At 37.6% G+C, this 27,671-nt stretch overlaps 1 protein-coding gene across 2 annotated transcripts in view; it reads left to right on the forward strand.

Annotated features, from left to right (window-relative positions):
* Positions 1–27,243, forward strand: part of LOC121423739 (E3 ubiquitin-protein ligase TRIM23-like) — a 27,475-nt gene extending 232 nt beyond the window's left edge. The window contains exons 2-11 of one of the 2 annotated variants that reach the window (XM_041619210.1): positions 8,850–9,134; positions 10,145–10,276; positions 11,828–11,977; positions 14,174–14,356; positions 15,403–15,618; positions 17,658–17,792; positions 18,651–18,780; positions 21,088–21,198; positions 23,744–23,868; positions 24,869–27,243. In XM_041619210.1, the coding sequence (XP_041475144.1) occupies positions 8,850–9,134; positions 10,145–10,276; positions 11,828–11,977; positions 14,174–14,356; positions 15,403–15,618; positions 17,658–17,792; positions 18,651–18,780; positions 21,088–21,198; positions 23,744–23,868; positions 24,869–25,048 (1,647 nt within the window). In that variant the 3' untranslated portion in view covers positions 25,049–27,243. Of the gene's footprint in view, positions 1–8,849; positions 9,135–10,144; positions 10,277–11,827; positions 11,978–14,173; positions 14,357–15,402; positions 15,619–17,657; positions 17,793–18,650; positions 18,781–21,087; positions 21,199–23,743; positions 23,869–24,671; positions 24,759–24,868 lie in introns of those variants that run through there. The other variant, XM_041619212.1, reaches the window with a different exon arrangement.
* The last annotated feature ends 428 nt before the right edge of the window (positions 27,244–27,671 follow it).

Here is a 27,671-nt window from a genome sequence, read left to right on the forward strand (position 1 = left end):
ATGATGATGACTGTGTGCGATTTTTTTAGCACAAAATGAACGGTTGAAATCATGATACCTATGGATACCTATGGATGCTTCTGAACGCAGTCTAAGACTCTATATTCAGTTCCAAATTCTGTCTCCTTTTTAGGTTGGCCGGGTCATGTCCTGGTGGGTCAGCATCAAACTTGAACTTCACAGGTTCACATCTCCAATACTTATCCAATCCTTTCTCGAAGCTGTGGACACTGGGTGCATTTACTAATTCATTACTTAGGCTATTCCAAGGTTTCCTCATTCTTATGTAAAAGGAATTCTTACGTTTCTCAGTTACTGACCTCGGAATGTACAATTTTTTATCATGACCCCTGGTAGGCCCCTGCACCTGTCCCAAATCTGGCACTACTTCCTGGTCATACCTGTGTCTGTGAAATAACTTGTATGTTTCGATCATGTCTCCTCGCGCACGGCGATAAGCTAATGTAGGAAGTTTTAGTTGAATCAATCTTTGTTCATATGGGAGGTTCTTAACCTCAGGTACCAACTTAGTGGCCCTTCTTTGTACATTTTCTATTGCTTGAATATGTTTCTTTAAGTATGGACTCCATACTGCATGAGCATACTCCAAATGAGGTCTAATCAATGCTTTGTATAGGAGCAAGAAGTTCTCCTTGTGAAGATAAACAAATGTTCTTCTAATAAGATTCATTAGCCTATTGGCTTTATTTATCTTTGACTGAAAGTGCTGGTCAAAACTAAGCTTTGTGTCAACGATCACTCCTAAATCTTTACTAGTTTCAACTTGTGATAGATTATGTGAGGCATTATCATGTGTCATTGTATAGTCATTGGAATCATCATTTCTTTTACCTATTGTAAGTACACAACATTTATCCGGATGGAACTTTAATAGCCACTTGTCTGACCATGAAACTAGACGATTTAAGTCCGCTTGTAATAACTCAGCATCTCTGTCATTTTTTACATGCTTGTATAACTTGGTGTCATCTGCAAATAAATGAACAGTACTTGACAATATCTGATCTGGTAGATCATTAATGTACATTACAAAAAGCAGGGGTCCGAGGACACTCCCTTGCGGTATTCCGCTGGTTACATCAGCCCAGTCAGAGAACACACCATTCACACAAACACGGTGCTGTCGACCAACAAGAAATGACCTAACCCACTCGCATATGAGCTTAGATATGCCAAATCCCTCAACTTTGGCTAAAAGTCTTTGGTGTGGGACCTTATCAAAGGCTTTCATGAAATCTAGGTAGATGACATCAACTGCACCACCAACCTCCAACATATTTGTCCAATCATCTAACACATTGAGTAATTGCAACATTGTTGATCGTCCTGATACAAATCCAAATTGTTTTGAACTGAGAAGATTGTTGCTCTTCACATGCTCATATATTTCATCCCTCAGGATAGACTCCATGATTTTACATACAATACATGTTAGACTTATTGCTCTGTAGTTGAAGGGAGTTTACGATCACCCTTTTTGAATACGGCACTGACGTTGGCCTTTTTCCACACATTTGGTACTACGCCTGATGCAAGAGAGTTTGAGTAAATAATACTCAATGGTTTTGCAAGAACAGGTGCCAGTTCACGCAAGACACGGGGATGCAACCCATCTGGCCCTGGTGATTTGGATATATTCAAACTCTCTAGTTTCTTAAATACACACTCTTCAGTAATTACAATTGTGTCTAGTATGTGAACGTCATGACATTTAACAGATGGGAGTGGTCCATCCGGATCTTTAGTAAAGACACTAGAAAAATGTTTCAATAGTGCATTTGATTTCCCTACATCTGATTCTGTCAATGTTTTACTACTTCCAGTTCCATCTTGGTAGAGTGGTGGTATTCCACTCTTTACTTTTGTCTTGTATTTTGCATACTGCCAGAATTTCTTAGGATTAGATTTTACTTCCTTGGCAATGTTTGACTCATATCGTTTTTGACAATGTCTTGTTGCTGTCTTCACTTTATTTCTGATTGTGTTATAAGTTTTCTTCTTTTCTACAGTTTTGTCTCTAATATATCTTTCCCAGGCTCTGTGCTTCTTCTTAATCAATTTCAATGTGTCATAATCAACTGGGAAATCTTTTCCTTTGCCCCATGCATGTTTACCACATGTTACTACAGAAGGAATAAATTCGTCCTCAGCTTCATCAATTAGACTCAAAACATGAGACCACTGCTGATTTACATCATCCATTGCCGATAGTTCTTTTTCCCAGTTTACGGAGCTTAGTTTCTCTCTCATACCTCCAAAGTTACCTTTATCATACACAAACCTTTTTTTCTCATTTGAACTATAATCAGCATAACAAAGTAAATCAAAAACCAAGACAGAATGATCACTTAGTCCTAAAGGACTGCAATGTACAAGATTGGCCAGCATGCCTTCTTCACTAGTAAAGATCAAATCAAGGACATTTGGTCTAGAATTGAATCAAAACCTTGTAGGATCAGAAACATGTTGAAACAGGAAAGCATCCCTTACACATTCAATGAATTTAAATTCTTCACTTGCTTCACTCTTTGAAGTTGTCCAAGAGTCCCAATCAATCTCTGGGTAGTTAAAATCACCCAGTACAAGTAAATGGCTATAATTCAAATCTGAAACATGCGAGATCAAACGACGGAGTTTCTCATTATTTCCACAAGCAGCACTATCACTCCTGTAAACACAACCGATTAACAGCTTATCAGATTGCTTCAAACACAGTTCAAGCCAGACTGCTTCCTCAAAATGAAATCCCTCAAAACTCACTTGATTTACATTCAATGACTCATGAACATACAATACAATACCTCTACCAACAGCCTTGTCAATGTTTGTGTGATAAAATGTAAAACCTTCCAATGTAAAGTCTTCATCGCACAAGTCTCTGAAGTGTTTTGGTTTTGCCTCAGTGATTGCTATGATATGAGGTTTCTCTTTCTTAACGAGAGCTTTTAGTTCAGACATTTTGTTGCGCAATGAATCTGCATTAGTGTAAACACATTTTATGCTAGAACTTAAATTAGACACTGGAGATGAATTTGAACTTTTCTTACTATTAACTTTTTTACGATGTAAATTTGTACTATCTAACCTACGACTATTTACATTATGACTATTTACATTATTTACAGTTGGCGGCCTCTACTGGGCCACTACTGCTGGACGCTTGGTCCAGGTTCCCCGACGCCATTTGGTCGAAAGGCAGGGGTAGCCTGCACAATCTTCCCATGGCTTATCTTGAGGTTTTGTTCTCCAGCCTCTTTTCTTTGCTTGAGTTCTTCACGGAGTTTGTATGGCGCCGATTGTATGATGCACGTATTCAAATAGCACTTGAGCGAAATCGCTGCGCATATCAATTTAGCAATGTACAAAGTAAATGCAATACGACTTATACGGTAAGTGGAAATGGGTAGGCAGAGGTCACCCATGGGTTCAAAGCATCTCGCGTGCAAATCAGTCGTATGCTCGTGACACACACGACACAGTAAAGTTTGCTGGGGCCTGGCCCTGGGCTTTTGCCCACATAAAATATTACTTCACATTCTGCTATGACACTTACCGAATCATTTAGATCCTTCCGTGACTTCTTGAAGTTTCTTTTAAAAACATGTAGGCCTAGGCATATATTTTCTTGATCTTTACTAAAGACTTTACTTTAGTGAAGATTTTACGGAGATGAAATCTGCTCAGCGCGGATATCAATTTTCGCCTAAAGAGGGCGCGCGATTTATATTCATATCAAAGACACCACAAGGGAAAGACTAGGCACCTACACTACTTCTACACGCAAATCGACGCAAGGCATTATGCGAAGTGTCCAATCTTTTCATTGTATATAGACTTTGGGATACTGTATACGTATTACTGACGTTCGTTAAAGCTTGTACTGCTGGTTTCTTTCCAGGCACGTATATTTCATTTTTTTTATTAGTCATCTTTTAAATTCATTGCAAATAAGTGTTATCACCAATAATAATCTTTAATTATGTTTTTGAAGGTATTTCATTCATTGATGCCCATAATTAGTAAATTAATTATAAGGATTGCGCATTCAAAGAATTTAGATACAGTTATAAAATTACTGAGGAGCTGAATCAAGGTTGTGAAATTATTAGCGCCACCAACGGGCTTCCTTGTATTTCCATGGAAGAGACAAGCGAAGTCACTTTCGAGGCCGAGGTAAGCGATATTTGCTTTTTTTAATGATTATGATTTTGAAATAATTTCCTATTTGTTGCCCCCATTGCTACTTACCGGCAAGAGCCCCGGTGCGTAGCGAGGAGTTTCGTCAAATATTACTTCAGCAATGAAGCGATGTTTGCCGACTACTTCGAAATCCAGGGTCAAACACGGTCTATTGTACGAGGTTAGTACATACTAACCTCGTACATTGTGTGAGTGGGCAGAGGTAGCCTGGCCCTGTTGCATGAAATGGTCTTTCGTACTAAGCGTAGAACCATTCTACGACTTCGTAAGAACGAGATATCGCTCAACTGTTTTACAAAGTCAAACTCAAAGCCGATTTTGGCAATACTAAGACCATAACCTTGTTCAAAGAATGAGTGCCTCCACTTGTTCACTGCTACCATCTGGCCTGTGGAGAACTACAGGTAGGACTATGGTATGCCAATGCTGTATAGAGCACACACTTTAAAAAAATCATTAAAATATCACTTTTGTGACCAAAATTACTAATTTCCATATAGTTTTAATATATTTATCATTAGTAATGTGGGAATAATTTTTGTATTCACCAGAGCGCTTAAAAACTTGAATTTTGGGCATATTTTTGTGTACGCCCTCTATTGGTGGAAAGTAATATGGCAAGAAAATTTTCATTTTTTGATCTCTATTTTTAATTAAGAAAAAATGATAAAAAGAATCAAATTTAAATAAGAGCCAAGCGGTATGAATTAACAGGTCTAATGGAAACTGTCAGTGTAAAAAAATCAAGCATTTGCCCCAAAGAAAAAGAGAAAATAAGCCAAACATTGCCACCTTTATTTTGTCACACATGGAGATATAACTGAGAACAAGGTTAAATTATAACCTTGTTCATTGAATGAGTGAGTGCCTCCACTCTCCAGACATGTCCTATGTAGGCATGATCTTCTTTGCACACTGCCCGCCACAGTCGGCATTGAGAGAAAATGCATTTACGGTAAGCCACACTGACATATCACCTTTAAAAAAAATTTTTGGTTGCACTCTAGTGCATTTTATCTGGGATGGAGCTAAGTTATTTTTATAATGGGGGCTAGTTGTCATCAATTTCAGGTCGTCTTTGTGCACGGCAGGACGACCAAAAACGGATGTCTTATTAACTTCTCCGTGGTATTATGACTGGGGGTAATGTAGGGCCAAATATTTTTTTTTTGTTTTCTTCTATTCTCCCTCCGTCCTAAAAAAACCCAAACAACTTGAAATACTTGAAATGGGCAGCACTATCTCTCTGACCCCTCATGCTTTCTCATTATAGATAAACAGCATGAAAACAAATTTCTTTAAAGGAAATTATGTAAGGTTAAAAAACGTGTTTCTAACGTTCAGCAAAAAAAAAAACAGGATACAAAACTAAGATGTTGAACATGCTAAATCATTTATTTATTTTTATTTCATTTCCATTAAATTTTTTTTGCTGAGATTAATTTCAATCAATGAAAATCAATTGTTGGATTTGGAAGTAAAATGGTGAAACAAAACAAAAAACCTGCAGTAACAAAATAGCTAATATTGAATTAAAGATACAGATTAAGCCTATAGCTTACAAATCCATCACAATCATTACAAATGAAGATAAGTTCATTAAAGAAAAGATTATGGAAAGTCCATACGAAGTGGCACATTTCATATCTTAGGGTCGGCTTCCCTTTTCGGCCCCTACATGTATGTCATAGCAAAAATGTAGTCCCTATACTCCTCAACTTTGAAATGTTGAACGTTCCGAGGGAATTATTTTGGAGACGGTCTATCCGTTGTACACAGTCTATGGACGTTTACCACTGTTATGCACCCCCCACTAAAATTGAAAATAAAATTAAATAATAAAAACATGGAGAAGGTTCAGAATAATATATCTAGCCCTAATATAGAACAGATATGATGGGGAAGTGGAAATACATACCAAAAATAAAATGTGGCTTTATTCCGTCAAGTTTCAAGCAGGATCTAGTGCGTGTAATTGTCTATAGACATTGGTTTATTTAGTCAGTAAAGGGTTTGTGAGTCAAGACTAGTCAAACTAACTAAAATACCCCCTTCCGGTATCAGCGCTTCTCGCTAGCATAGCGGGAAAGGTCTTGACTGCAAATAAAACGAGGCGAGTCCCATCTAAGGTAAGCAACAATAAAAAAAAGTGATAGAAAAATCTGAAAAATAGGGGATGCATATGGAACTCTTTCCAGGGGGGGGTACTTGACCAAAAAAGTGGTAGGTATGTGCTGCGGGCGAGACAAATAATGGGGGCTCTGGAGCAGGCTTATCGTAAAAAGGAGGGTCCTTGTAATGCCACAGGCTTCGGAACTACAAATGTTTGTAAAAACGGTGGTCCTTGGAAGGGGTCGCCTACATGCGAGTGCGTATGCATCCCTATGGAACGGGCCAAAAACGTGCATGTAGCTAGCACAAGCGCCGGGTGGGCGTGTGCAGAGGCAATGGTCGAATAGCGCTCTGCGGCCACTTTTCACCAAATTTGCAGCTCATTGAAGCGAACCAATGCGGCCGGAACGGCGTAAAAAAAGGAGAAAATGCTATGCTTTGGAGCGACGGCCTTTTCATCAAATAGAGACGCCAAGGAAGCCCCATTGTGGCGTATTTTTAAGCCCACACAAATGCACATAAATGCTAGGCCTGGGAGTAAACATCAATTGATCGAATGGTTCGATTGGCATGCCGCCAATCACCAATCGATTAGCAAAATTTACACAAATCGAATGTTCGGCAGATCCCGATTATGACATTGGGAGAACTCGAATACCCAAGTAATAATAACAAAATGACAAGAAAACAATGATGACACTTCATACAGGTTTAAAAATTATGTTACCGAGATAATTTTTCAAAAATAATCAATGATTGTATTACATTCACAGTTACACACCAACATGAAAGCGCTCCAAATTTTTTTTAATCCCACCCAACCTTGCCCTCGATACACAAAATGAGTTCATTGTCTGCGTGCACAAAACAAGAAGAAAACACACAACCAAGCTCACTTGAGCTGATTGGACCTTCGGATAGCCAATGAAACTTTTGGGGAAACAAAGAAGAAGGCAGTGGTTCCCCTATCAGGAGAGGTCATGACTTCAGAAATAAATTGACCCCTCCCCATCTGTGTGTGTGTGAGGGAGAGAGAAAGATAAGGGTGGGAGCCGGAGAATTCCTTTCATGTTTCAAAACAATAATGCAACCTTTTTTCTATCCCCCTCACACAATGAAAACTACATTCCAACATGCGCCCGTCTTCACCGGTACTTTCTCGACTAGTCTCCAAAAATAGACCCAGTTATACATGTAGGTTCAAATGATAAAAAATCGTAATTTTAAAAGGTATTTCAAATTAAATATTTTGCAAAATATTTTTTTAAATACATGTGTAGAATCGTGGGCAGTGCCACAAGTGGGGGCGGGGACATGGTGTGGGCAAGGGATGAAATTGTTCAAGAAATGCTCCACCTGGGGTCAGTCTCAAAGAATAGTTCATGAATGAGTTGTTTACATCTTTGGACTTTGGACTTGGCTGATCTGGGCTGATTCATTCATATGCAGGGGTGTGGCACTTGGAGGGATGCATGCATAATACCAGAGTACCAGCATGGATTTAGGAAGGATTTTCATTGGAACAATAAACTGAAAGTTTAATCTCATTTCATGTAGTTTCTTTTGATATAAATATCATGGAAAAGGGAAAAAGGTCCTACTTTCATTTATTCTAAACATGTGACTTTGATGGAGATTTCACCATAAAGTAGGTCAACTATTGTGACTTAAAAGACCTGATTCCCGACGAACAATCGAATCATTTGATTATTTTTTCAGGAAATAATTGAATGGTAAAAATGACAATCGTCCCAGGCCTAACATCCATGCACCATAGCGGTCACGCACAGTTCTCAAACTTCTTTGCTATTCGTTCATTGTGCAGAGAGGGCGGATAAAATGACAAACACAGTACAACTCCTTTGCTATTCGTTCATTATGTGTATAGAGGGCGGGATAAATGACAAACACAGTACAAGTACATGTTCCTTGTATATACAATGCATTTATTCCAAGTTCCACTCCCATCATATCAGTAAGCGCAGCTACCGGTAGGTCATGGAGCATAGCCGGTGTGATGTGCGGGGCAGACGGGGAATAGGCAACGGAACGACCGTACCGTGCCGTCATATGCCCGCAATAGCAGCCGCGAGCTAGCTGGGCGCCTTGCCACTTTCCTAGCCGTAGTAGGCCTGTAAGTGGTCTTAAGTTGGTGGGACTTTGGCGCAACCCGATAAATGAAGTTGATATCACTAAGATGAGTTCATGGAGTGTATTATTTTTTTCTGAATATTTCCATTTAATTTTTCCACGCATGTCGCTGAAATTTTACGCATGGTTCCACTTGGTCTCCATTTCCGCACGCATGGTGTTTGCACCATGCGTATTATACACTGGCGAGAACGCTGGTTACACTGACAGTATGGTGGGCATATTTAAAAATATATGATAATGAAGATGAAGTTGATTTTCAATCAAATATTTCTCACAGTTCACACGAAATTAATCAAAATTGTGAATACCAAACAGAAGTCAAGATCCTTAAGTTTGCTTGACACATATGTTACACCCTCCAGGTCTTGGAGTGTCGAGTGTGTGAGGATATCTTCAATCTCCAAGGAGACAAGGTGCCCCGCCTTCTGCTGTGCGGTCACACTCTCTGTCACGAATGTCTGTCGAGGCTGACCCTACAGGGCAGGGCCGTCCTTTGCCCGTTTGACCGTCAACCCACCGAGCTGACTGACTCTGGTGTCTGGGGTCTCAAGAAGAATTTTGCCCTCTTAGAACTCCTGGAGAGATTGCAGACGTCTAAGGAGCCGAGTCTGAGTGCAGAGGGAGGCTTGATTGGTCACCGGAAAGGAGTAAGTGAATGAGGATTGTTGTCTTGTAGTACAGGCCCCGTCTTACAAAGAGTTCAGATTGATCCAATCAAAAGGGACTATCGGAATTCATCAGTGTGATGATTTTTTTTTACAGGAAATTTGCACAATGTCCTTTGTAAACAAAGAGAAGCACAGTGAATTTTCAAGAAAACAATGAATGCATGAATATACATCATAGTTAGAAAATATTTTGAACGAACATGCCACTGCACTAAAGAAGAGAAGGGAAAACCCTGGTGAAGTGGTCCACCTGCACTCCCCCAATCAGTTATATCAGGAGGAGAAACCTGGTCAAAGTGATTCAGTTTAGCTTTTCGCCTCCAAGGCACAGGTGACGCCAAACAAATGAATAATGATAGCAGTAACAGCAGAAGCTATACTATTATTTTCAGTCTTTAATATTAGATGCACACTAGTCTGCCTAAGGGGGTGGGGCAGACTGCCCCCTGACTAGTCACAACACATGCAGGGGACGTATCCCTGCCCCCCCCTGACGACTCACAACTGATCCCGGGGACGTCCCCCTCCCCCCTTTTGAGAAGAAAAATTAATAATTTGTAATGTAAAAATGCAATGAAAACAGATGTGTGACCCCTCTTTTGAAAATGAAGACTTTTTTTGTGGGGGGAGGGGGGTTTGTCAAATTTTTTCACAGATGAAATATCCTCCCAAAAATGTGCCCCCCCTTTTGGAAAATCCTAGGTACGCCAGTGAGTATGCATACTATGCATAATTTTTGCAGTGGGTTTCATTATATCTCAATATCAACCCAATCATATTCTACTGAGCATGACATGGGAGGGAAGGCCTGTGGGCCATGGCCATTAAGTTGACCTTTTCCCTACCCAGGCTACCTGGTTGGGTGAGAAAGGGTCTAAAAACTATTTGTATTTTTGTAATATTTCTCCTTGCATTGTACATGCTGTCTTCTTTTCGATTAAGTGCCGAATAAAACAATAATAATAATAAAGTTTTATTTTTTTTGACAGGGAAGTGGTATACCTTGTGATGAGAATGAAAACCACCAGGCAGAGATCTACTGTACAGTGTGCAGCACCAACCTATGCACTCAGTGTGCCAAATCAACTCATTCAACACGTACTCTAGCCAAACACCGACAGGTATTTTCAACACAGCTTCCATGACTTTAATTTGCTTAACCCCAGGCTGACCAACGCTTAAATCCTCTTTTGGCTTGTGCCTTGTTTTCAAATTTTCTTAAGATTTTGGGAAGAACTTTAATTCAGTTAATCAAGAGGGAATCGGTGCGTAACTATTGTGTTGTCTAAGCAACACCAGTGTAGTCCGCTCTGTTTCATAAAGACTTTTTATAGTAACAAATGCAAGATTTCTATGACAAATTTAGTATCAGCCAATCAGCTTGAAGGATTTCAGTGGCTTATAAAGTTCTGTTATTGTAAACTTGTTATTGTAACAAGCTTTTTTAAATGGACCCCTTAGTGTTATGGTGGTACAACACAACCAACGTGAATGTGCAGCTTGGGAATACATCGTAGATTTGAGAGGATGATAGATAGGCCGAAACCATTGTAAGAAATGAGGAGACACTAGAAGGATTGAGAGCAGTTGTCTTGTACAAATGCATAGCAGCACTTTTTTTTTACTTAACAAATGGATCACAGACGTGCATCGCAAATGTAAAGCTCCCAATCTATATATTTCATTCCCATATGTAAAACAACCCCAATGGTTGTCAATGAAAGCAAATCAAAGAAATTCAGTGAAAAGGCTTTGGCAGGAACAGTTAAATGAAAAAGATCATCAACTATTAAATGTTTGGTGATTGCCAAAAGAATTTTTTAAAGAAAATGGCTCTCAGTTGATGGTGTACTAGAAAACAGTCATGTGTAATTCCTGATCAATATACAAATATGCTTTCTCTTTTTAGAAAACCTTCATGTTGATTCATTACTAAATTTGTCTCCTACGTATTCAATACTGCTTAATGTTCTACCTCTCAAGTAAATTCAAGTGAAAAATGAGGGTGGTAGGTCGTAAATGAGAGAGAAATAGAGGCTGTTCTCATTACGCTTTCTAAAACTAATTTACTGGAAACCGATTCAGGAAACCAGTTTGGAAGATCGCTTTGCTAGCATTCCCACTTCATCACACGAAAGTGGTTTTCAAAGTCACTTCACGTAAAGCGCTCTTTGCTATGGAAACGCTCTCAGTGGGGTGACACGTTTTTGCGCGAAATTCGAAACCGCAGCATAGGCATTCTACACCTGTCCTGTGGAGTAGCGGGCTCAAAATGTGTGAAGATCCCTTCTCGAAGAACTGTTGTGTCCTCACGCTAAAACCAGTTTAACGAGGCAAAGCAATCTCGAAATCCACATCGCGAGGTGGTTTTCCAAACTGGTTTGGAAGATCACTTCCAAGGCCGTTTCGACCGTTCTCACTACGCGTAAAACTACTTTCCACTAAACTAGTTTTAGGAACGTAGTGAGAACAGCCTCATACTGTAGTAGGAAACCTGAAGGCTTTACGTTTCATTATTTCTTATTTGTCTTTGTTTCAGGTAGTTTTCACCTCACAAGTACATGGAGTGAAAAGAATGTGGGAGGTTGGGGAGTGATGATGAAGGATAGAAAATAAGTGCTAAATCGGAAGAAACAAAGATATCTAATCATCATTTTCTCATTGTTCTGTAGGTACCACTATCTGAGAAACCGAAGGAGAAGACGGTCTGTCAGGATCACAGCCCTCATATCATAGAGTTTGCTTGTCAAGAGGTGCAATGTCAGGCAATGCCCCTCATGTGCTTCGTCTGCAAGGACTATGGCAAGCATAGGGGACATAAGGTATGGCATTTACATGTTGCCTGCACTGGGTCAGTGGCTTCTTCCTTCACATATTTATCAAGTTTTGCATGTTTTTCAATAATCATTGTCATTTGAAAATGGGATTTCTTTCATTGGCTCATTACTTGATTAACAGAGACCTTAAAATGGACAGTTCTCGTAGATTAGCCAGCCTATTGTAGGGTTCAAGCTAGTATATTGTGCAAACCAGCGTCGGAATTACACGGGGGCGACGGGCGATTTCGCCCCCATGACAGCCCAAATCGCCCCTAAAAATTCTCAAAACCCTTCGCGATCGTAAATAAACGCGCAATGCAATATGGGATGCGGAGTACGCATAGTCTTTAGCACAGGCTTTTTAGAATTGTTGACATACTTGCGCATGGCTTATGTATATGTATGCATGCACGATTAGACTGCACAGCTGGTAACGAGACCACATGCATCGTGCGGTATAGGCAGTGTAAGCAATCAGCGGGTGATTGTGACGGCTCTGCTTATCGACATCGTCGAGTTGGAGTGCGAGATGGATAAGCAGCGAAGCCATATCGTACATGTATAAATTCAAATATCTGGAAAGCTAAAATCAAGTAACTTTCAATTTATGATAAGCACAGTTTCAAATTGTCAAGTGCGTCTCTTTTTCAATAGCATCTTTTCTCCATACTTCACCATGTGCAATATCTAATGCATACATTTCCCATTTGGGATATCTTCTGTGATATCGTAAGTTTAATTGCTCAGGAAATCCCTGTTCACAGCACATAAACGATGTGCGAGTCTTTTATCCTCACAGTCGATGTCTTTGCTTGTCAAAACGGAGCCTTAATAATCCAAAATCACTTCGCTTATAGTTTTGAATTATAACTTTTTAATTTCTTTCTTGAAGAGGGGTAAATATCAGACAATAAATCATCAAACAAGGCTCAATCTAAAAAAAATAGGAGGACGCCGTGCGCTTGAGTGTGGTACTTGCATGCTGTTAGCTAGCCAGTTAGAGCTCATGTTCTCTGCCAGAGCTCTGGGTGAGAATTCTATCAGTAATGGCCTAAGTGATGGTGATTTTCTGTTTCAGATAGAGTTTAGATTTCATGTTAATTTTTGAAAACTGTCAAAACACTTTATGATTAATATTTAAGTTATTAATAAATACATTTTCACCGAATTTAGACTCTCCCAGAATGAAAGGCATTTTCTGTGGAGATCTGCGTTTTCAAAATAACTTGCGAAAAACTTAAGGTACATGAACCTACAAAGTATAATATTATGTACATAGCCTGTGGCTATGTGTCGGAATTTGAATAGACTGAGTAAGATATTGATTTCATTTCTTTAACATAATTTATATGCAATCCAAGTGCACTTCATAGTCACAATCACACACAAACACTCACCCACACCCGTGATTCTAACCATGAAAAAAAAACTTTAAAAAAAAAAATTATTATTTGATCTGAATTCTCTCTCCATCTCTCCCTCTCTCCTTTATGTTTGTTTTATTCATTAATTTTATTTAGATTTTTTTTTTTTGGGGGGGCGGGGGTTCATTGTTCATGGTTCATTAAGGATGAAAAATAAATAAGCTCATGTGTGTGTGGTTGTAAAAGGGATGTGGATTGAGGGTGTCAAAACACACTTAAACATTTAAATCTGATTTCTTTAATGTTTGAATAAGCAATTTGGGGCCTCGATTGGCTTAAATCTGAAGTGTGTGAAGCTGAAGGCGACTCTGGTGGGATCACTGTTGATTATTGTAAGGACTGTAGGGCAGATAAAAAAAAATGTTCTGAGCTGTTAGGCGTCACAGTGAGTCTCGTAATGTCAAAAGATAATTGCTCATATGCGATTAAAAAAAAGTAGCCCCATGAATTTGAAAATAGCCCCAAGATATTCAGTGGTAGCCCCAATGTAAAAAAAAAAAGTAGCCCCTAAAAAAAAATTAATTCCTACCCTGGTGCAAACCCTTCACTTAAGTTCAGTGGTCTGAATATACAGCCTACAATTACTTGTGTACTGAAGGCCCTCTTGCCCTGAAATTAAAACAGCAAGTTGTATATGTGCTAGTCTTGTGTGAAAGACTCACTTGTTGATCAAACTTTCATTCAAGGCCTGTGCCGGCAGACTAGATTTAAGCTGAGAGGTCACATCAAATCATATTAAATCATATTAGAAAATAAAATCTTTTTTCTTTCACAGCATACATTACTAGAGCAAGAGGCTGACACTACCAGGTCTGTTGTGGTCGGAATGGTTCAACAGGTGCGAGTATTCAGCGAAGAGATCTCAGAATCCGCCAGGAGACTTGGCGACATCATCCAACAGGTTGAGGGCGGTGTTGGTATTATTGAGGATCTGGACGGGGTCGCTGAACCACGACATGTGAGTAACTGCTCAATTGAATAGAATATAAAGAGAAGAGTCAACCAGCAGAATGCTGAAAAATTCATCAATATTGAATGTTAAAATAAGAAGTTTACAACATTTCAAAGCTTCGCTAATTTTTTCCCCCACAAAACAGTAAAATACACAAAACTGATGGTATGCAAAGAGAGAGTAGATGATTTGATAATTACGGATACAGAGAACAACTTAGATAGCCAGTGACCATTGTGGAGGCTTTTGAATAAAAGATAAGTTTTCTACTAATTTCAAGTACCAAGAGAAGCTGAGATGACCATAGACAATTATTTTCTTTCTCGAGTCGCTATAAAAGTCATGTCCAGTAAACGGTACAAGATCGTGTTTTGTTGTTGAACATCTCCTCAGAGGTGTTTCACAAAGATTTAGGGGTGACTTTAGAGGCGCTCTTAAATGCCTAGGTGCGTGAGTTATAAAAGGCATGACTGTAATGGTCAGATTGTGCCAAGAGGTTGCGCACTACTGCGTATTGATCAATGAGATTGTGCATTGCATGTCTTGTACACGTCAGCACTCAAGTGCGACACTAAGTGATAATAATGATAATAGCCAAGTTTTATATAGCGCTTTTCCCAGAATGGCTCAAAGTGCTTTACAGCATATTATTACCCCAGTCATTGGATTCATTTCAATCTCACACGAAAATTGCATAATTTCCACTCCCTGGGGAGCATTCATTGCAGCCTAATTATGGCGCTGGCAAATTAAAAAATACAGTATCTTTCGCATCCTTCCGGGTACCCATTTAGCACCTGGGTCGAGAGTAGCAAAGTGTGGATTAACGCCTTGCCAGAGGACTCTAGACCGCGTTGGGATTGGAACACACGACCCTCTGTTTACAACGCAAGAGTCAGAACCACTACACCACGGCTCTTCCACTTAAAGTCATACTTAATCTTTGTGAAACACCCTCGTGATCTTTAGCAGTTCATGTCTCTGGGAGGAGGAGTGGGCAGACGATGGTGAAGGGTATTGAACAATGATGATTTTCTTTTTAACTTGAACAGGTACCAGGGACAGCTGAGATGGCCAGAGCCAAGGTGAGGACATACTTCTCCGAGCTTCACGAGACCCTGCAGAGGCAAGAGGAGGTAGCGGCCAGTGTCCTGGACACTCACATCAGGGAGAGGCTTCACCTACTCAGGCAGCAGCAGGAACACTTTGCCCTCATGATGTCAAGTATCGCCTCCATGAGCTATGACTGTGAATCTATGCTTTATCAGGTTGGTAGTGAAGGTTGCACGCAACTAATTAGTTGAGGAGAGCGTTTCATGAAAGGACTTGTCGGACGTCTCATCCGACAAATACTGTTTTATTCGATAGCTATCATAGTTATAGTGCCTCTCAGCCAATCAGAATTTAGGAAAGATGTCATATCTGACAACTTGCCAGACAAACATGTAGATGAAATGCTCCCCTGATCATATCAGGGTGTGCCCCTCGACACGTACCTTAACCTTAAATAGACTGGGCTATTTTGACACCTAAGAAAGCTGAGAAAGCTCAGAGTTTAAGGCTTATGTTAAAGATATAACATGTATTTCTTGAAAAAGAATTAATTGAATTGTATTCAGATTAATCAGGTGGCTGAGTGAAAGGATAAATGAAATGGCAGTAAAATTATGCCTCAAGGACATCAAGTTAGCCTTCATGAGTTTTTCTTTTTTTCCCCCAGGGGGAACTAAGTTACATGTAGTTGGGCATCATGTCATGATTTGGCTTAATAATTAAACCAATAGGTTTATTTTAATTTGCTACATTGTCAATTCATTTAATTGTCAACTGTCTACTATCATTCGGTCTAATAAATAAAAAAAATGAAAGGAAATGTCTAGATTGTGACATATACAGCCTCTATTTCTTCAATGACTTCTTTCACTTTAGTCATTGAAATATATTTTTAAAAGTAAATCAATCATAAATATTGTACAGTACAATGGCTTATGTCGAAAGGGTGGGTGCTGTCGCGTTAGGGTGCGTCAACGCGAACGCGAAGATTCGTCCAAAGCCCTTTGTAATAAATACACACCTGCAAAGTATAAAATTGAAGGTAAATTACTTTTTTTTATTTGAAAGGACCTTGAAAAATCCTCATGCAGCATGCCGTCATTGTTTTTTTTTTACCTTAAAAAGAATGTTTGTGCCATATGATGATTTATGTTCCTATGCAAATTTCACATATCACTCGTCTTTTTTGTTTGTTCAGCTTTCTTATAAATATTTGTATTTATTTATTTATTATCATTAAACACACCTTTTCGTCCAAACCGGGGGGGCTTTGGACGAAAGGGCGCGTTCCAGTGAGCGCGACGTGGCGCTCCCAACGCACCCTTTCGGCCAAAACGGGGGGGCTTTGGACGAATCTTCGCGTTCGCGTTGACGCACCCTAACGCGACAGCACCCACCCTTTCGAAATAAGCCCAGTACAATAAACTGATATCAAAGCTAAATCATCTTTGTCAGGTTAATGGGAATCGATTGAATGAAATAAGCTCCAGTTATCATGTCAAATACTTAAACTTATTAGCTTGTGCAATTCTGCACTCTTACTCAGTCAGTATCTGTGATGAATAATGAAACCGCCAGATAGAAGCTTACATGCAAGTAATAAAGCTTGACACATTTTTATCTGTATTCTTTTGCATTACTAAAAAGTAGACGTATCTTTTCAAATGACTAAAATGATTAAAATAAATATGTATAAGCATAAATACATATAAGTTACCAAGTGGGTCAATCCATGTCAAATCAACCAATGCTTGTCACCCGACCCTCTTCGATTTTCTTTAAACTCGCACCAAATGTATTTGGGCAAATTTGGGTCTGCATGCACTTACAAAATGTAGCATAATTTTTTAACCATGTTGGGGGGCTGAATCAGCCCCCACAATAGTCTTGGGGTTAATCAAAGTTTGTCTTTATTCAACCATATGGGAAATTGTTTTGTTCACAACTTTGATTCAATAAACATCAAAATACCATACAGTAGTAAACATATAAAGCTAGATTATTACTTAAAAATTATATACAGTGAGTGTGAATACACGTTTACATAGTGGCTACAAAATAATAGAGATCAAATGACTATTATATTTTCGAAACCAAATTTCACAATATATTTTCTATTGTTCGATGAAAGGGTATTGTATATCGAGCTTATCCTAGATACATTATAATTTAATGCTTTAAAAAACATGAATCCATTAAAGACCATTAAAAATGATAATCTGGTTTATTTGTTATAATCTTGAAACTCTCCCAGGACGATGCCAAGCTGTTGGTATCCAAACAGGAAGTATCATCCCTCCAGGATTCGCTGCAGACTCACAAGCAACAGTTCACTGACATCACAGAGCACATCCAACTTGATGCAAATATACCAGTCACTTTCACTAAGGTTAGTTGTCATTGTCACACATCTACATTTACTCACCAAAAGTGTTTGTGGGGGCCAGGCCTGATGATGAGGCTCATCCATCGCTAAGCTTTGTGATACAGGACCCTGGTACACATTGGAATCAGTGATTTTTTTTTTTTTTATAGGATAACCGGGTACACATAAAAATCAATGACATCATTATGATGTGTTTTTTTTTATAGGATAACGGGCACATATAGAAATCAATGACATGATTATGTTTTTTTTATCGATAGGATAACCAGTTACACATAGAAATCAATTACATGATTATGTGTTGTTTTTTTCAGGATAACCAGTATTACATAGAAATCAATGACATCATTATGTGTTTTTTTTTCCAGGATAACCAGTTATACATAGAAATCAATGACATCATTTCATGTATGTGTTTTTTTTATTCATAGGATAACCAGTTACACGTAGAAATCAATGACATCATTATGTGTTATTTTTTTTTAATTTATAGGATAACCAATTACACATAGAAATCAATGACATCATTATGTGTTTTTATCTATAGGATAACCGGGTACACATAGAAATCAATGACATGATTATGTTTTTTTCTATTTATAGGATAACCAGGTACACATAGAAATCAATGACATGATTATGTTTTTTATTTATAGGATAACCGGGTACACATAGAAATCAATGACATCATGTTTTTTTTTCAGGATTACCAGTTACACATCGAAATCAATGACATCATTATTTTTTATTTATTTATAGGATAACCGGGTACACATAAAACCTAATTATATTGTGTCTTTTTATTTATAGGATAACCGGGTACACATAAAACCTAATGATATTGTGTTTTTTTATTTATAGGATAACCGGGTACACATAGGACCTAAGATGGAGATGAGAGTTGTGGTGCTAGGTCTGGATAATGCTGGCAAGACCACGATCCTCTTCAAGCTCAAGCAGAATGAATTCATCCAAACAATACGCACAATAGGTAAATTGATCGTACAATGTATTCAAAGGCCTTTCTATAGTAGGTATTTTTGTAACAAATTGTGACTGAGGCTTGTAATTGCTTGGAATCTGGTGGTTCATACAGAAACCCTATGGGAATTGCAGAAATAGTCCACTGTTTTATCAGGTTATATATTTTCTCTTTTGCAATATCGTCGGCCTTATGCCAAAAGGGCCTTAACCCGATTTTAGGGGTTCTGAATATTTTATAATAAATTTAACACATTTCATGTAAAACTTAATAACTTAACACGTTTATCGAAATTGGCTTCAAAAGCAAAAAAACGACCACAAACTTTTGATTATTAGAGAGGCCAAAACCTTTATAAACGCCATTATCTCGGAATGGCCAAAAGCAGTTAAGGCCCTTTTGGCATAAGGCCGACGATATTTTAATACTTTACTTACTTTACTTTTAGTCCGAAACGCTGTAGGTTGAGTTGAGTGCCTGTTCATTGATCGTAGTATCTCCTCTGGTGGTAGTACAGTATCCATGGTATTAAAACAAAATATATATACTTAACACGAGAAAGGACTGTCAGAAGTGTGAACATGTATGCTACATGGATGCTTAATGGGAACTAAAGTGTATGAACTAAGCCAAGTCAATTTTTTTCATCCTCATTGTATTTGTCTTCTCATTTCATTGCAAAATTGTCTTTAACCCTAAATCTCCCGGGGTATTTTGATTCTTGTCATTCCGGGGGGGGGGGGCCATTATGGCCCCCCTTAAGATCTCGGCCGCCGATCGCGCGAGCGACGCAAAAATTTGCACGCTGGTAGTGTGCGATGTAATCTACAAGGCTGTATGGTAAAATTTTCCAAAATAATGAGATTTTATTTTATATGAATTAATTATGCTAATTTATGCATAAATCATACTTTTTGCTCTAATTCACTAAATAAAGCTTCTAGAATGCTAATTTTTGGTAAAAATTTTCTTTGTAGCATTCTTAACAATCGTAATTCAAAAAAACTTTGGTTTGGAAATAAATTTCTTATGTATTTTATTGTTTTATGAATTTCTTTTTTTTTTTACTTTTTGTTTTTTATTGTTTTTTCAATGGAAATTGTTCCAGACATAATTCTGATCATAAACAAGGCCAAATTAATTAAGTTTAATCAGTAAAAGTAGAAATAATGATACATTTATGAATTTTGGCTAAATACACAATTTGCATTGGATTTGTACATGAAATCACGTTTATGAGCAATTTTGGGTCTGACATGCACTTGCATAATGTTGCGTAATGTCGTAACCGCGTACCCGGGCGTCACAAATTTGGTCTAAAAATTTGCGCGAGACTTGAATGTAAAAAGTCAGTGAGCTGCGAGGTGAAAAAATTTCGCGCAGCAGATATATCGCAAAAATTGTTGAGGGGGGGGGGCATTATGCCCCCCCGGGAGAATTAGGGTTAAATAATTTCATAGGATACTAGGCAATCGATGGAAAGGTTATCCTCGGGTTAATTCATGATTTAATAAGAACGCTATAAAATCATGGGTCTATTGAATTAACTTTTTCGCCATTACAAAAAAAATAATTTCACAGGATGTAGATTTTCTTTAGTTATGCTGCAAAAACAAATCTTGTTTTCAGTTCAAGTATTCTTCATCACCCTATTTTGTCCCATGTTATTAAGTGCTCTGCTGCCCTCAATCTGTGGAAAAGCTACATGTTAATGTCATGCAGATCTTGAGTTGGATGTACGAATATGTATGACCAAGACAGTCTGGTGGGATATCATGGTCCCCAAGGTCATATGAATGTGATTATTTTCTTGTGGGGCTTCATTGTGGGGCACATTCTAAGAGGAAAGTGGTGGCATACATGTCAAAACACCACATTCAAGATTTATACCAGTTGTGGTAATGATCTCAAAATGAGTTTGCACAGAATCCAATAGAATGACCTCCAAAGTGTTTGCATGTATAAATAAAAAAATATGTGCCAATTGGCTCTGGAAAAAAATGTGTGATTGCTGAGAAATGAGCAGGGTGACCACAGAATTTCATAAAATGTCAGGTATTTTCTAAGCAATATTAATACACTGTCCCACATATGCCTTTTTGTGTTAGCTATCATGTTTTCAGCCAAGATTTCATGATTTCACAAAGATGACTTGATTTCAATGTACCAGATCTAGATCTATGATATAAAACATACTAACCTTGATTTTAAAAAGCTTTCTCATACAATAATTGTTTGGTGCAAGTACTGTGTTTTACCTTTAACTTCTATTTAGCCACCATTCCTTGAAATTGTCTTCAATGTTTTTCTGTCCAGGGTTCAACGTAGAAACTGTGGAATACAAGAATCTTAATTTCACCATTTGGGATGTAGGTGGAGACACCAAGCTCCGCCCACTCTGGAAACATTACTATCTCAACACCCAAGGTAAGTAAAGCACAACAAATATTGAGGTATTAGCTGCCTAGAAATATTGATGAATCCTTTAACATTGCCTTAAAGGACAAGTCCACCTCACAAAAATGTTGATTTGAATGAATAGAGAAAAATCAAACTAACAAAATGCTGAAAACTTCATCAAAATCGTATTTAAAATAAGAAAGTTATGACATTTTAACTTTTCGCTTAATTATATGCACATCCTGGTTGGTATGCAAATGAGGAGACCGATGACATCATCCACTCACTATTTCTTTTGAATTTTATTATATTAAATATGAAATATTCTCATTTTCTCCTAATTGTCAAGTGATACAACAATTGATTCCTCCATGAACATGTGGAACTGGCATTGCTTAAAACTATATGATTCAGTCAAATTGGTCCCTATTGTCAAATCTGTAACAAATGAAATATTGTATAATTCAAACAATAAAAACAAAAGAAACAGTGAGTGAGGGACATCATCATCTGTTACATTTGCATGTCACTGAGTTGTGCTTATCACTGTTTTGTGAACACTAAGTGAAACTTTGAAATGTCATAACTTTCTTATTTTACATCCGATTTTGATGAAATTTTCGTTATGCTAGCTTGATTTTTCTCTATTCAAATCAACATTTTCTTCGGGTGGACTTGAACTTTAAGTACATAGATTACTAAAGAGATGACATTGCAGGTTTTTTTTTTCTTTTCATATCTCGGAAGAAAATGATGAAGCAGGTCCAATTTTTCAAACCTCCCTCAAAAATGTATAGGGTGATAACATATTTTTTTGTAAAAGGCGTTCACTGCCAAAAATTGGATAAACCCTCGCTATTGCATAACCCTAAAAAGACTGGGGGGGGGCTGATTCAGCCCCCCCCTCGACATTTTCCGCGATAAATCTGCCGCGCGAAATTTTTTGACCGCGTCGCTCGCTGACTTTTTAATTTCAAGTCTCGCGCAACTTTTGAGACCAAAATTGTGACCGCGGGGTACGCGGTTCCAAAATTACGCAACATTTCGTAAGTGCATGCAGACCAAAAATTACTCAAAAACGTGAATTTGTGTACAAATCCAATGCAAATAGTGTTCTTAGCCAAAATTCCTAAATGTATCATTATTTTTCCTTTTACTGCTTAAAATCAATTAATTTTATCTTGTTGATGGTCAAAATAAAGTCCCCGACAATTTCCATCGAAAAAACAATAAAAAACAAAAAGTAAAAAAACAATGAAATACATAAGAAATTTAGAAAACAATAGAATACATAAGAAAATAAATGTGATTTTGAAATTTTTTAAAAATTAATTTGATCAGATGCCTATCTAGAGTATATGAAGCAAAAATTAGCATTTCAGGGGCATTATTTATTTAATTAGAGCAAACTTATGATTTTACGCATAAATTAGCATAATTAATGAGACTGAGATTTTTTGCAGAATTTGATGTTATAGTTTTGTAGATAATGCCATGGGTAACGCGTGTGCCAATTTTCGTCGCGATCGCGCGATCAACGGCCGAGATCATAGGGGGGGGCTGAATCAGCCCCCCCCCAGTCTTCTTAGGCGTCGAAATAGCCCAGTCTATTTAGGGTTAACTCATGGAGCACCGAAACAATGAAGTGACAATTTTTGTTCTTGTTTCATTTCTCTAAAAAGCATGATGAAAACATCCACAGCCGAAAATATTTTCAAATCCTTATCATTGACCAAAGAACATGTAGTTCCGAAGTGATAACGTCACTATGTTTTCTTTTTCTTTTTTCATATCTCTGAGGAGCATGACAAAAACATTCACAGCCAAATATTGGTTTAGATAATTCCGAGATGTGTCCACATGAATACCTAATTCGCCCCCATTGAAGTCCATGTATTATTGGCCTGGTTTTAAATAGTTGAACCGATTCCTACCAAATGTTCGATGTGGCTGTTATTCATCATGCTCCGAGATGAAGCAGCCTGTCGATGATTATCACTGACAAATTTGCTCTGAGCCAATCAGCTGCAAGGATTTCAGTAGCTTATAACGCTCATCGGTGAAAACCACTGACTATGTATTCCATGAAAGGCTCCCCTAACTTTGCATCCTCTGTGGTTCTTGAGTCGTTGCCAAACTGCGAAGAAGCATTCCAATATCATGCTTTGTTGTTGTTTGATTATTTGATAGATTTGATGGTGATGTTGATGATGATAGTGGTGATGGTTGTTACAGTGATGATGATGGTGGTGATGGTGATGATGATGATAGTGGTGGTGGTGATGATGATGGTGATGGTGATGATGTTGGTGATGATGATGTTGATGGTGATGATGATGATGCTGATGATGCTGCTGATGATGATGTTGATGGTGATGATGGTTACAGTGATGGTGACAGTGATGATGGTGATGGTGACAGTGATGATGGTGATGGTGACGATGATGATAGTAATGGTGGTTGGAATAGTGATGATGGAGATGGAAATCGTAGTTGATGGTAGACACGTATGCAATAAATGTTTTCTTTAGTCTTATTGTAATTTTATGTACTTTGTTTTTGTTTGTTTCAGCACTCATCTTTGTAGTAGATTCAACGGATGGGGATAGATTGGATGAGGCTTACGATGAACTGGCAATACTCATGTCAGAGAAACAGCTCAGGGATGCACTCCTCCTGGTCTTTGCAAACAAACAGGTTAGCCCATTATTGTTCTGGATGAGGGTGTGGTTTTTAGGATGGTGATGATGATGATAATGTCATCTTAATGATGAGGTTAGGCCATATTAGTAAAGTGTGTAGAATGAGAGTGTGGTATTGATGATCATGATAAAAGTAAAGATTATAGCGATGATGATAATGGTGATGATGATAATAAAGATTTTTGGTGATAATGATGATGATTATGATGGTGATGATGGTGATGATGAAGATGATGTTGGTGATGCTGACAATGACAATGGTGAAGATGTGAGGCCATTATAGTAAAGTGTATAGAATGAGGGTCTGGTTTTGATATTGATGGTGTTTTTGATAGTTATGGTGATGATGATGATGATAATGGTGAAGATGATGATGATGCTGACAATGACGATGGTGAAGATGTGAGGCCAGGATAGTAAATTATATAGAATGAGGGTCTGGTGTTGATATGATGATGATAATGATGACGACGATAGTTGTTTTATGGTGGTGGTGATTGTGATAGTGATGATGAATATGACGATGGTAGTTGTGGTGGATTGAATAGTGATGATAGTAGAAACGTGGTACAATAAACTTTATTATAGCTAGCACCATGAGTGACCTTGCATGAAGAATATACTCACATAGCCCTTGTTATCACTATAATTCTGCCTTTACAATTTCTTTAAATCTTTTGCATGTTTATGAGCACTCGTATTGCATGACATTGTCACTATCCTATTTGTGATGTCTTTTAAAAAAAAAACTTATTTCAAACAAACTAATTTGAATTACCTTTTATTTCTTCTTGATAGGATCAACCTAATGCCCTCAACCTGGACATCATCAAATTCTTCAAATCTTGTTCCTTTAAAAAGTTCCTTTAAAAGGGCACTCATATTGCATGTAATTGTCACTATCCTATTCATCTCGTCTTTTTTATTTCTTTTCTTGTTTTAGAAACTTATTTAAAACAAACTAATTTGAATTAACTTTTATTCCTTCTTGATAGGATCAACCTAATGCCCTTAACCTAGACACCATCAGTGACCGTCTTTGTCTCAATAAGCTTTGCTGCGGTCGAAGCTGGTTTATCCAGCCGTGTGATGCCCTGAGTGGGGCGGGGCTGTGGGATGGTCTAGAGTGGCTGTCGGCTCAGCTGGTAGCGGCAGGAGTGATGGACCTGGCATGAATTCATAACCTGGAGCTATGTCTAGTTTATTAACTCCAAACCTTGTGGGATCCGGTAAATTGGCTTTTGTGAAGTCATATTTTAACTCAATATCTAGTTGACAAACACAAAACCTGTGCAGCAGGACCCTTGTGCAGTAGGATGTTTATTTCTGTAAAGTCACGTTTTAAGAACTATGTCTAGTTTACATATATACATGCACAAAACCTATGTAGTCAGACCTATTAATAAGGTTCTTGTTGTGTTATACTTTAGCATTTATCATGTATAATCCACTAACACAAGACTCATGCAGTGGGACCCAGTATAAGGTTTTTGTTATGTCGTACTTTAAGCATAATGTATAGTCCACTAAAACAATACTTATGCAGTGGGACCCGGTATAAGGTTCTTGTTATACTTTTGGAACAATTTTTAGTCCACTAACACAAAACTAATGCAGTGGGACCCAGTATAAGGCTTTTGTAATGTCATACTTTAGCTGTATTACTAGTTTACTTACACAAAACCCATGCAGTTTTGTTTGATAGTGTAATTCATGCTGTTACTAGAGGAATTACATTTTATTAGTTTCATCCCGGCTCAAAACTCATAAATGGGCCAAATTCAAATTTATATGTTTTTCTTATATAAAGTTTGAAAAAAACAGATTCTAAGCTGTAAGCATTGATTTACATATAAAACCTCTGATAATCGCCGAACTAAAACCCATATTACTTAATTCAATGTACGAGAATCTCCTCGAGATGTTCAGAAAATCACTAAGCAAATACATGCACACACAGTGGATAATATGAACTTATGCTTGGCTAGATAATGTAGGATGATTGTGTAAGTAGATTTAAATTACACAAAACAACCCAATATATAATTATGGTGTTATAATGAAGAAATTTGTATCAAATTTGATCTTGTTTGTATTTTGTTTACAAGAGCATTTATATAGGTGCTGTGAGATCATCTAATAGGGCATTTTGTTGTGTTTTTAAGTCGTTCATAACAAATCAGTTTGTTCATTGAACTATTTTGATTTGTATGATGAACATTTGAAGAAATATGTTCCAAAGCTAGAATGAGAATACATTATTAGGACAGACTTGTACAAGAATTTTCTGACATTTGACATGTCCTCTAGTGACAGAATGTAAGAGATTTATTAAAGAATATCAAAAAGTGAAGAATTATTGATAGGAAATTAGAATATAATGTTCATATCCTGCTTATGTTCTATGCATACAAAGTTCAGAGGATTGTGCAATAGATGTTTGTAAATGCAGTTAGACTGCAGTAAATATGATTTTGTTATTTATTGATGCTATTTTCAGCTGCATTTATGTACTAGCTGCCTTACTCCATTTTCTCAGTTGATCTACATGTACATACATAAACAGGGACATAAATTGGAAAACTTTTTGTTTTGATTGTATTTTTTATCCAAAAAAAAGGAATATATATACAGCCATATGAGCATAAAATATAATGATTGTTTTCAATTGGCTCTGACTCTCTATAAGTGGGAATAGGTATCCTGTATGAAGATCCAGTTTCAGATTCACGTACTAGTGAATCTGTATGTCATATCTTATAAGACAACATAAATCTGCATGACTTGGGCAAAACTTGACTTAGATGATGTAAATACAAGTCATGTTTGCATATTCTGCTCTGGAAATGCTTTGACATTGGTGATTATTTGACGATTGGAGGGCGACTTGAGCAGAGTGTACTATACTTGAATATGCAATCTCATCAATGATAATAATGATAATAATTATAATATTCTGTTCTTTCTAGCAAGCACATAACAAATAGACAAAGCTACCTATGTCCCTATGCACTTATGTAAATTGTAGAAATGAAATAAGTCATTAATAAGAGTCAGTTGATAAGTCATTTATACAGTGTGACTTAATGCACATATTTGAATGTGCAGTTCCATTGATGACGGAACTTCAGTTATGTATGAGTTTTATCATACACATATTTTGATATGATATCTCATTGATTACAAGTCTTGTAGTAAGTGTGACTTAAGTCATGAATGAACTTTAATACACATACTTTGATGTGATATCTCATTGATTACAAGTCTTGTAGTAAGTGTGACTTAAGTCATGAATGAACTTTAATACACATACTTTGATGTGATATCTCATTGATTACAAGTCTTGTAGTAAGTGTGACTTAAGTCATGATGTTGGAGCGTTGTGGCCCAGTGGATTAGTCTTCGGTCTTTGAAACAGAGGGTCGTGGGTTCGAATCCCAGCCATGGCGTAATTTCCTTCAGCAAGAAATTTATCCACACTGTGCTGCGCTCAACCCAGGTGAGATGAATGGGTACCCGGTAGGAAGAAATTCCTTGAATGCTTTGAGTGCCTAGGCAGCCCAGCTAAAGCCGGGGTAATAATAATAGCAGGGCCCGCTGGGAGAACAGTTTTTCGGAACTGAAGCGGCTTCCCTGGGTAAATATACCTATATTATTATTATTATTGAACTAAGTTTAATACACATACTTTGATATATCTCATTGATTACAAGTCTTGTAATAAGTGAGACTTAAGTCATGAATGAACTTTAATACACATACTTTGATGTGATATCTCATTGATTACAAGTCTTGTAG

The sequence above is a fragment of the Lytechinus variegatus genome, chromosome 11 (genome assembly GCF_018143015.1).
Source record: "Lytechinus variegatus isolate NC3 chromosome 11, Lvar_3.0, whole genome shotgun sequence".
NCBI classification, from domain to species: domain Eukaryota; kingdom Metazoa; phylum Echinodermata; class Echinoidea; order Temnopleuroida; family Toxopneustidae; genus Lytechinus; species Lytechinus variegatus.